At 41.0% G+C, this 12,418-nt stretch overlaps 1 protein-coding gene across 6 annotated transcripts in view; it reads right to left on the reverse strand.

The window, feature by feature from the left end:
• Nucleotides 1–12,418, reverse strand: part of uba6 (ubiquitin like modifier activating enzyme 6) — a 329,252-nt gene that overhangs the window by 274,783 nt on the left and 42,051 nt on the right. For all 6 annotated transcript variants that reach the window (XM_073024872.1, XM_073024863.1, XM_073024889.1 and 3 more), the window contains one exon: nt 7,394–7,488. In XM_073024872.1, the coding sequence (XP_072880973.1) occupies nt 7,394–7,488 (95 nt within the window). The remainder of the gene's footprint in view (nt 1–7,393; nt 7,489–12,418) is intronic.

Raw genomic sequence — 12,418 nt, forward strand, 5'->3', positions numbered from 1 at the left:
ATTTATCAGAAAAAGTGTGAATAACTAAGTAACACACAAAAAATGTTGGAGGAACTCAGCAGACCAGGCAGCATCTATGGAAGAGTACAGTTGACATTTCAGACCAAAACTGATGGTGGAGATGAGGAGTCAGAGTTAGAAGGTGAGGGGGAGTGGAGGGAGAAACACAAGATGATAGGTGTAACTGGGAGGGGGGGGGGAGGGTGAAGTAAAGAGCTGGGAAGTTGATTGGTGACAGAGATACAGGGCTGGAGAACAGGGAATCTAACAGGAGATGACAGGAGGCCATGGAAGAAAGAAAAGGGGAAGAGTATCAGAGGGAGACGATGGGCAAGCAAGGAGATAAGGTGAGAGAGGGAAAAGGGAATGGGGAATGGTGAAGGGGGAGGCAAATACCAGAAGTTTGAGAAATCAATGCTCATGCCAGCAGGTTGGAGGTAAAGTGTCACCTCACCTGGAAGGACTTGTTGGGGCTTTGAATGGTAGTGAGGGAGGAGATGTAGCATTTGTTCCACTCTCAAGGATAAGTGGCAGGAGGGAGAGACGAATGGACAAGGGAGTCATGTAGGGAGCAATCCCTGCAGAAAGTGGTCGGGGGGGAGTGGGAGGGAAAGGTGTGCTCCATCCTTCAGAAAAAAAAGGGATCTCCCAGAGGCCACCCATTTTAATTCCACTTTACATTCCCATTCCTCTAGTGTTTGTGTGTGTTGCTTGGATTTCCAGCATCTGTAGATTTTCTCATTTCTGAATAAGTATTTAGTTGTTTGCTTTGTTTTCATGCCACTAGCAAGCAGTCACTTGAACCAGTAAGTAGTGCCATCTTGAACATCTCTTAAAAATCCCTAATGTATCTACCTCTACCACAATCTTAGGCACCTTCACCTCCTTTGAAATTCCCCACTCACCTTAAATGTACACCCTCTGGTATTAGACATTTCAACCTTGGGAAGATATGGTCTGTCTACGCAAACTATGCCTCGCATAATCTTATAAACCTCCATCATATCTTCCCTTCAGCTCCGCAACTCTAGAGAAAATAACCCAGGTTTGTCCAACCTCTGCTTCTAATCCAAGAGGAATCTTGATATACCTCTTCTGCACCCTCTTCAAAGCTTCAACATCCTTTCTACAATGGGGAGACCATAACTGTATGCAATACTCCAGATGTTGCCTAAGTATTATAAAGCTGCAACATAACTTCCTGACTTTTGAACTCAATGTCTAATCAAGGGAAGCATGTCATATGCCTTCTTAACCACTGTATCTGTCTGCATTGCTACTTTCAGGGTTCATCTGCACCTTAAGATGCCTCTGCTCATAAACACTGTTAAGAATCCTGTTACTCCCTCTTTTCTCCCTCGAAATCTGATAATGGATCCACCAAATAATTCAACTTAATCTTTTGATAACTCTATTAACATGTTTCTAGAGGTTTCCCACCTGCAAGATAAACTAATTAAAAAGTATTTAAATTGCAAATGTCAGATGCTTCAAAGTATATTTATCCATCTCCTTACAAGCAGCCAGAAAACCAAGAAATCCAATAGAAGCCATTAAAAAAACAACTTAATGAGCAGAAAAAAACCCCAAATCGTACAAACAACAAAGGTAAGCAAATAACAGTAAGAACTGAAGAGACAAGTAAACCTCATGGAGCAGTGAGCTGAACACTGATTCATCCCTCTCATCCGGCCCCCACATCCTGACCTTTTCAATCTGCTGCTTAAATCAGTCACACCTTAGGTCACTTTGCGCTCTCAGACCTGGGCCCTGCCACTTCAAAATACAAAACACTTTCGGGCCTGGGCCCAGCGGCTCGATTTGACCCATACCCAATCTTTCCCATCTGGCCAGGCACTTGGAGTGCCAATAAAAATAATTTTACTAAATCTTTTGAAAGATTTCACCCCCTTTGGAAGTGTGTATGTTTTACTGTTTTACAACATTGAATCACAGTGGATTGAAAATGGCTTTTTTGACACTGATCAACAGAAAGAAAAAAATCTTTCATGTTTCAATGGAAACAGATCTCTACCAAGTGATCTAAATTAATTAAAAGTATAAAACACAAAAATAATTGTTTACATAAGTATTCACACCCTTCAAGCCAGTATTTAGTAGCTGCACTTTTGGCAGCAATTACAGCCTTAAGTCTGTGTGGATAGGTCTCTATCAGCTGGACCCTGCAATTTTTCCCCATTCTCCTTTACAAAACTGCTCAAGCTCTGTCAAATTGCATGTAGATCATGAGTGAACAACCCTTTTCAAGTCCAGCCAAATATTCCAATCAGATTGAGGGCTGGACTTTGACTTCACCATTCCAGGACATTAATTTTGTTGTATTTAAGCCATTCCTGTGTATCTTTGGCTTTATGCTTGGGGTCTTTGTCTTGCTGGAAAACAGATCTTCTCCCAAGTTGCAGTTTTCTTGCAGACTGCATCAAGCTTTCCTCCAAGATTTCCCTGTGTTCATTTTACCCTCTACCTTCACAAGCCTTCCAGGGCTGGCTACAATGAAGCATCCTCACAGCATGATGCAGTAGATACCATGCTTCATGGTAGGGATGCTGTCTTTTATATGATGTGAAGTGTTTAGTCTGATGAGCAAAAACTTCAATTTTGGTTTCATTGGAACATCAAACCTTCTTCCAGCTGACTTCAGAATTTCACACATGCCTTCCGGCAAAATCTAGCCAAGGTTTCATGCGAGTTTTTTTCAACATTGGCTTTCTCTTTTCCATTCTCCATAAAGCTGCAACTGGTGAAGTACCCAGGCAACAGTTGTTGTATGTGCAATCTTTCCCATTTCAGCCACTCACCCTCTTCACATACGGTCACTCAGTTTTTGAGGAAGATCTAGGCAGATTTACAGCTATAACATATTCCTTCCATTTCTCAATGATTGACTTAACTGTACTCCAAGGGGTATCCAGTGACTTGGAAATTTTCCATCTCCATCTCCTGACTTTTGCTTTTCAATAACCTTTTCACAGAGCTGCTTGGAGTGTTCTTTTGTCTTCATGGTATAGTTTTTGCCAGGACACTAACTCACCAGCAGTTGGACCTTCCAGATACAGGAGTATTTTTAGTATATTCAATTGAAACACCTTGACTGCACACAGGTGATCTCCATTTAACTAATTATGTAACTTCAAAAACCAATTGGCTGCACCAGTGATGATTTGGTGTGTCAGATTAAAGGGGGTGAATATTTATGTAATCAATTACTTTGTGTTTTATCTTTGTAATTAATGTAGATCACTTTGTAGAGATTTGTTTTCACTTTGACATGAAAGAGTCTTTTTCTGTTGATCAGTGTCAAAAAAGCCAAATCAAATCCACTGAGATTCAATGTTGTAAAACAATAAAACAAGAAAACCTCTGGTGGGGGGGGGGGGGGGTGAAAACTTCTTACAGGCACTGTATGTATCCAAAATGATAAGAGGCATAGATTGAATGGATAGCCATACAACTTTTCCCAGGGTAATTGGACGAAAGTATAGGCAGATGTCAGGTAATATTTTTGACCCCCACAGTGGGTCCACCGAGTCCACTTCTTGGGGTAATGGTGGAGGCAGATACAGTATTTTGGCATATATATATAGCTAGAGCGCCTAAGACTTTTGCACATTACTGTATTTGTTAATGTGGTGTAGAAAGCCATTTTGTAAAGCTGGCAGGAGCAAAGGACGTTGGGAATGGCCAGGGTGGAACACTACAGGAGGGGTGTGGGACAATAAGACCATAACATACAGGAGCAGAAGCAGGCTAATTCGACTCCATCAAGTCTGCTCCACCATTCAATCATGGGCTGATCCAATTCTTCCAGTCATCCCCACTCTCCTGCCTTCTCACCATACCCTTTGATGCCCTGGCTGATCAAGAACCTATCTATCTCTGCCTTAAATACACCCAACGACTTGCCCTCCACAGTCGCTCGTGGCAACAAAGTCCACAGATTTACCACTCTCTGACTAAAGTAATTTCTCCACATCTCTGTTCTAAATGGACATCCTTCAAACCTGAAGTCATGCCCTCTTGTCCTCCATGAGAAATAACTTCACTATATCTAATCTGTTCAGGCCTTTTATCATTCGGAATGTTTCCATGAGATCCCCCCTCATTCTGAACTCCAGGAAATACAGCCCAAGAGCTGCCAGACGTTCCTCATACAGTAACCCTTTCATTCCTGGAATCATTCTCATGAATCTTCTCTGAACCCTTTCCAATGTCAGTATATCCTTTTTAAAATAAGCAGCCCAAAACTTTACTTTATTGTCACCAAACAATTGATACTAGAGCGTACAATCATCACAACAATATTCGATTCTGCGCTTCGTGCTCCCTGGAGTACAAATCAAAGTAAATATAATGAAAATTTTAATTATAAATCATAATTAGAAAATAGAAAAGGGAAAGTAAGGTAGTACAAGTCAGGTCCAGATATTTGGAAGTTATGGCCCAGATCCCAGATTGCACTGCACACAATACTCCACGAGTGCCTTATAGAGCCCCCACATCACATCCCTGCTCTTATATTCTATAAATCTAGAAATGAATGCCAACACTGCATTCGCCTTCTTCACCACCTACTCAACCTGGAGGATTACCTTTCAGGTATCCTGCACAAGGACTCTGAAGTCCCTTTGCATCTCTACATTTTGAATTCTCTCCCCATCTAAATAATAGTTTGCCCCTTTATTTCTTCTACCAAAATGCATGACCATACACTTTCCAACATTGTATTTCATTTGCCACTTCTTTGCCCATTCCTATATGTCTCTCTGCAGGCTCTCTGTTCCCTCAACACTACCCACTTTGCCACCTATTTTTGTATCATCTGCAAATTTAGCCACAAATCCATGAATCCCACAGTCCAAATCATTGACATACATCGTAAAAAGCAGAGGTCCCAACACCAACCCCTGTGGAACTCCATTGGTAACCGCAGCCAGCCAGAATAGGATCCTTTTATTCTCACTTTGTTTTCTGCTGATCAGCCAATGCTCCACCCATGCTAGTAACTTCCCTGTAATTCCACGGGCTCTTATCTTGCTAAGCAGCCTCATGTGTGGCACCTTGTCAAAGGCCTTCTGAAAATCCATGTACACTGCATCTACTGTATCCCCTTTGTCTATCCTGCTTGTAATTTCCTCAAAAAATTGCAGGAGATTTGTCAGGCAGGATTTTCCTTTCAGAAAACCATGCTGGCTTTGACCTGACTTGTCATGAGCCTCCAGGTACTCCATAATCTTGTAGCTAACAGTCCATTCCAACAACTTCCCAACCACTCATGTCAGGCTATAGTTTTCTTTCTGCTGCCTCCTACCCTTCTTAAATAGCGGAGTAACATTTGGAATTTTCCAGTCATCTGGTACAATGTCAGAATCTATCTATTCTTGAAAGACCATTGTTAATGCCGCCGCAATCTTTCCAGCTACTTCCTTCAGAACCTGAGGGTGCATTCCATCAGGTCCAGGATACTTATCCACCCTCAGACCATTAAGCTTCCTGAGCACCTTCTCAGTCATAATTTTCACTGCATATACTTCACTTCCCTGACACTCTTGAATGTTGGTATACTGAAGATGTTTTCCATTGTGAAGACTGATGCAAAATACGCATTCAGTTCCTTTGCCATCTCTGCATCTCTCATTACAGTATCTCCAGCGTCATTTTCTATTGGTCCTATATCTACCCTCAACTCTCTTTTACCCTTTATATACTTTTAAAAAAGCTTTTAGTATCTTCTTTGATATTAGTCACCAGCTTCCTTTCATAATTCATCTTCTCCTTCCTAATGACCTTCTTAGGAACAGGTAGTGATGGAGTGTTGGGGCGGGGACTGGCACAGGTGCAGACATAACCAGCCCTGAGACACAGTACTGTTGGTTTACTGATCATTTCAGAATGCCCCTCTGGTGCTTCTCGCTCCTTCCCCTCTTTCTTCCCCTTTTCCCAGCCATGATTCTCCTCTCCCTGCCCCTTCCCACTCTCAGTCCACAACAGAGACCCATATAAAAACTAGGTTCATCACCACTCACAGATGTCATGGAATGTGTTTATTTTTGCAGCATAACAGTGCAATACCTAACATTACTATGCAAATATCTTAGGCACCCAAGTCTTAGTTTGCCTAAGACTTCAGTACATTAGGGACATTTAAAAACTCTTAGGTAGACACAAAGATGCTTTTAAGATGGAACCCTATGTTGAAAGAAGAGTCAAATTGATCTTAAGAGTTAGCACAGCATGGTGGGCCGACGAGCCTGTAATATGCTGTAATGTTCTATCACAGTAAACTGTTATATCACTCAATCATTGTAAAACCAACATACTGTAATGGTCCAATCTTTATGTATGCTTGAGGTATAATACTTATAAAAACCAATAAAAATTATAAATGCTAAAAATCTAAAATAAAGCCAAGAAATGCCAGGTTTTCTCAGCAGGTCAGGCTATAAAAAGTTTTGTTTTAATATGTGTAAGTGACTACTTGAACGAGAATGCAGGTGGTAGTATCAGTAAGCTTACAGACAGCACAAAAATAGATGGAGGGAAAGTGAAGAAGGTTAAGGTTATGATGAGACATAGATTAGTTAGAAAGCTGGTTTCATAATAAATATTACAGAATTAATTGATATCAAAAGTTAAGTCCCAACAGTAAACTACACAGACACATCACAAGTCCGAGGATTGGGAAGCTTTTAAAAACCAACAGAAGACAACTAAAAAAAGTCATTAAAAAAGTAAAGATGGAATAGGGAAATAAGCTAGCCAATAATATTAAAGAGGATGCCAAAAGTTCCTTCAGATATACAAAGTGTAAAAGAGAGGCGAGAGTGTATATTGGACCACTGGAAAACAATGCTGGAGGGGTAGTAATTTGGGACAAGGAAATGGCAGATGAACTGATAAGTATTTTGCATCAGTCTTCACTATGGAAGACATTAACTCTATGGTGGAAGTTACATGTGTCAGGAGTTATGAACTGTGTCAAGTTACCACTACTAGAGAAAAGGTTCTTAGGAAGTTGAAAGGTCTGAAGGTAGATAAGTCACTTGGATTGCAAAGTTTATATTTCAAGGTACTGAAAGAGATGATTGAAGAAACTGTGGCGGCATCAGTAATGATATTTCAAGAATCACTAGATCACATTTACCAAAGGACTGTGACGTTTCAAGAAGACATCCAATCTCCAAAGACTATTCAGGATGGCTAATAAATACTGGCCTTGCTACTCATGTCCACATTACCCAAGTGAATTGTAGACTTGTATGCTGCAAATGTGCAGTCAAATGTCAATGTCAGAGAAAGCTGGTTTATCTTGATGTAACAATTTTAAAATAAAACTTCCAATAATAATACAAAAATACAATCAAACTTTACTTACCAATTTCAACACCTAGTCCACCAATACCACTTAGGAAAACATAGGATTGAGCCATCTGACACATTGCATGGTCTCCAAGGACATAGCGTTGCCGACTATAATGAAAAGGAAAGTTTAAGAAACAGAATGAGGCTGTAAAGACCCTTGCATTTGGTTTATTGCTTAATAAAACGCTGTACAGCAATTAAAATTACCCAGCTAATTCCCATATTCCTTGACTTTTAAAAGCAGAGAGTCATAGAGCAATGGACATTAGAAAATGGTGACATAGGGTTGAAAGGTATTGAATCATTGTGGATAGAGCTAAGGAATTGCAAGGTTGAAAATACTTTGATGGGAGTTGGAAACAGACACCCAAACAGTAATAAGGACAAACATATCAACTTGTTTAAACATCCTCAAAAAATTCAACCAGGCTCGTAAGGCACAACCTGCCTTTGACAAAGCCATGTTGACTATTCCAAAACATATTCTGCCTCTCCAAATGTTCATAAATCCTGCCCCTCAGGATCTTCTCCATCAACTTACCAACCACTGAGGTAAGACTCACTGGTCTATAATTTCCTAGGTATCTCTACTCCCTTTCTTGAATAAGGGAACAACATCTGCAACCCTTCAATCCTTTAGAACCTCTCCCATCCCCATTGATGAAGCAAAGATCATTGCCAGAGGCTCAGCAATATCCTCCCTCGCCTCCCACTGTAGCCTGGGGTACATCTCGTACAGAAGCACTTAGACAGAATAGCAGAATGGGCAAAGAAATGGCATTTAGAAATGGAAGGGTTGACTATTTTCTAAATGGAGAGAAAATACAAAAAAACTGAGGCAGAAAGGGAATTGGATGTCCTTGTGTAGGATACCCCCAAGGTTAATTTGCAGGTTGAGTCTGTCGTGCGGAAGGCAAATGCCACGTTATCATTTATTTCAAGAGGACTAGAATATCAAAGTAAGGATGTAATGTTGAGAATTTATAAAGCAGTGGAGTATTGTAAGCAGTTTTGGGCATCTCATCAAAGGACGTGCTGAAACTGGAGGTTTAAAGGAGGTTCACAAAAATGATTCCAGGATTGAATGGTTTGTCATATGAAGAGCTTTTGAAGACTCTGAGCCTGTGTTCAGTAGAATTCAGAATAATGAGGGCTGACCTCTTTGAAACCCATCGAAAGGTGAAAGGCCTTGATAGAGTGGATGTGGAGAGGATGTTTCCTATGGTGGGCGAGTCTAAGACCAGAGGACACACCTCAGAATACAGGGGCATCCTTTTAGAATGGAGATGAGGAGGGAGTTCTTTTGCCAGAGAGGTGAATCTGTGGAATTCTTTGCCACAGGCTGCTGCAGAAGACAAGTACCTATATGTATTTAAGGCAGAAGTTGATGGATTTTTGATTGGTCAAGGCATGAGGGATACAAGGAAAAGGGAGAAGATTGGCGTTGAAAGCAAAATTGGATCATCCATGATGAAATAGCAGAGAAGAATTGATGGGTCAAATGGCCTTCTGCTCCTTTATCTTAAGGTCTCCCTGTACAGCACAGAACAGGCCCTTGGACCATCAAGTCCATGCTGAGCAATGTAAGCTGCCTATTCCCATTGACCTGCACAAGGATCATTGCCCTCCATAGCCATGTATCAATCCAAACTTCTCTTGAACTTAGAAATCAAATGCATGCACCATTTTGCACTGGCAGCTCGTTCCACACCCTCATGATCCTTTGCGTGAAGAAGATTCCCCTCAATTTTCTCTTAAACTTTTCACCTTTCACCCTTAACCCATGACCTCCCATTAAAGTTCCACCCAACCTAATCTATCAAATTTTGAATGAACTATATAACTGAACATGCACATGGACAGCTATTGTAGGTAATTATTAAGGGTACCACTTACATTATGTTCGTCTAGTTCAAATTCTCCAGTTAGCAACAACTGCTCTCAACATCTACTTGTCAACCAAGTCAACAGTTTCTGGATTACATTGAGCTTTCTTCACATTCTTCAAAGTTCCAGTGTTTTTTTTAGTCAATCTTATACAGTACATTCTTGCCTTTTGAGAAACCCCAAATCCTAAAAATCAACCTGGCCAAACTGTGCTGCATATTTTAATTCTACAGAAGGCATATCTGCACATGGAATTTAAAATTTGTTCTTCCCACTGATGCAAAACTTCCTCCTCTGTCAATTCTTTTGCAGTAACTGATGCAGAGATACATCCTAGGATGTGCTGGGTCACATCATCAGTGGCCAGCAATATATGACTTACATGCCTAACCTTTTACTGTATCTACAAATTTTCATCTATACAAAACAATGCATAATTGCTCATTTCACACCAATAAAAAGTATAGCTTATTTTATACTAAAATATTCAACTTCTAATACTAAGTGCTTTTACTAAGTGCTACAAAGGAGGAAGGAGATAAAGAAAGATGGGTAAAGGTAAAGGAATTCCAGAATTTAGACCTTTGGGATTTGAAGGTACAGTTGCCAACTGTAAATCCATAACATTTGGCTAGCATCAAAATACAGAATTTGGGAAGTAAAAACATCTCATTACACAAGATGCTCATCAAGTCATGCAGCATCTATGGAGCCAAATAAAGGGTCTCAATCTGAAGAACTGACTGTCTATATTCCCCCTATGGATGCTTCCTGACCCACTAAGTTTCTCCAAAACCGCACATTCCAGCATTAGGGGCAGTATAGTAGTGCAGTAGTTAGCGTGACACTTTATAGAAACAGTGATCAAAAGACCGGGGATCACAGGTAAGTTATGAACATGCTACAAGGTGACACCAGGCACATGCTCAGATTGTGTTGGTCGTTAATTTTTAAAAAAAATCACACTTTACTACATGTTTCAATGTTCTATATACATGTGACAAATAAAGCAAATCTTCTTCACATATAGTCTCTTGTGATAGGTAGCAACATATCCACCAATATTGTTCTAAACAGTGGTGCTCCTCAAGGTTCGGTCCTTAGCCTTCAACTCTACTCCTGTACACTTCTGATTGTGTGGCCAGATTCTGCTCCACACACAAGTTTGCAAATGATACGACCATCATGGGCTGTATTTCAAATAACAATCAGTTGGAATACAGGAAGGAGATACAGAGAGCTTCATAACAGTGTAATGACAAGAAACTTTCCCTCAATGTCAGCAAAACAATAGACCATAGGAGCAGAATTGGGCCATTCAGTCCATTAAGTCTGCTCTGTCATTTAAATGTCGCTGATTATTTTTATCCTTCTCAACACCATTCTCCTGCCTTCTCCCTATAACTTTTGATGCCCTTACTAATCAAGAATCGATCAATCTCCACTTTACATATATCCACCGAACTGCCTTCACAGCTGTCTGTGGCAATGAATGTCAGATTCATCATCCTCTCATTAAAGAAATTCCTTCTCTTCTCTCTATTCTAAAAGAATAGAGGTTGTGACCTCTGGTCCAAGAACCCCCCACTATAGAAAACATCCTCTCCATGTCAACTCTATTTAGGCCTTTCAATATTCAACAGGTTTCAATGAGATATCACGCATTCTTCTGCATTCCAGCTAGTACAAGGCCAGGGCCATCAAATGCTCCTCGTATGTTAACCATTTCACTTTGGAATGTTTTCTGTTGTACATCTGTCTAAGTTTGTCAGTCTTTGATGACATGTTGAATCTCCTTAAACTAAAGTGAAGGTGCTGGTGTACCTTCTCACAACTGCAACTATGTGCTAGGCCCAGAACTCAAAACTGCTTACTCTTTCCACTGTAGACCACTTATTGACAATTGGTATACTTTTATCTGACTTTCTCCTGAGGTTCACAATTAGCTCAATGGCTTTACTAATGTTAAGTGGGAAGTTGTTGTTAAGACACCACTCGACTGTTAATAGTTGAGGGCTGCTGTGTTGGCATGACTGGAAGTCAGAGGCCCGATGTCTGCAACTGCAAGTCCAGGGGCAATGTCTGTGAGTCTGAGAACTGAGTCTGGGGCCAAAAAGCAGCCTGTCCTGGGGTTGTGTTTTTTTCTCCAAGATAGTGATGAGCTGTGGTCTCTGTTCAGACTGTTGCACAGAATGAGTTTTTAAAAAAAATGTTTTAGGGATGGTTTTGGGGATAGAGAGAGGAGTTAGTGGTTGCACTAAGGCTTAAGGCCAGTGATGTAGGGAAGTTAGAAGTCAGATTATGGTTTAGGAACAGGGATGTGGTGGAGTTGGAGGTCAGGCCTCCACACTGAGCTTTGCTTTCCGCATCTGAAGTCCAGCAATGTGGACGGGTAACAGCACAAACCTCAGCTCTACACTTGAAGTCCGTTACAAGGACAGTCACAAAGGACATACAAGGATGCTGGGTCATTCCAGTTGGTGTGTCCCGGGATCAGATGGTATCAGTGTGGGTATCAGTGGAAGCTAGAGGCTTATCCTGTCCGTGCATGAGGGAAGAAAATGGTTTGTTTTGCTGCGGTTGTTTTATTGCTTGTTGTGTGTATTTTGTTGTATTCTGTGTTGTGCTGAGGACTGCTGGCATGCCTTGCTGGTGCTGCGATGTGTGGTGACACTTGTGTGCTACTCTAGGCTGTCAAGTCAAGTCAACTTTTATTGTCATTTCGACCATAGCTGCTGGTAAGGTACATAGTAAAAATGAGATGACGTTTTTCAGGACCATGGTGTTACATGACACAGTACAAAACACTAGACAGAACTACGTAATAAAAAAAAACACAGAGAAAGCTACACTAGACTACAGACCTACACTGGACTGCATAAAGTGCACAAAAACAGTGCAGGCATTACAATAAATAATAAACAGAATAGTAGGGCAAGGTGTCAGTCCAGGCTTTGGGTATTGAGGAGTCTGATAGCTTGGGGGAAGAAACTGTTACATAGTCTGGTCGTGAGAGCCCGAATGCTTCGGAGCCTTTTCCCAGACGGCAGGAGGGAGAAGAGATTGTATGAGGGGTGCATAGGGTCCTTCATAATGCTGCTTCCATTGCCGGTGCAGCCTGTAGTGTAAATGTCCGTGATGACAGGAAGAG

Source organism: Hemitrygon akajei, chromosome 2 (assembly GCF_048418815.1).
Source record: "Hemitrygon akajei chromosome 2, sHemAka1.3, whole genome shotgun sequence".
NCBI lineage: Eukaryota > Metazoa > Chordata > Chondrichthyes > Myliobatiformes > Dasyatidae > Hemitrygon > Hemitrygon akajei.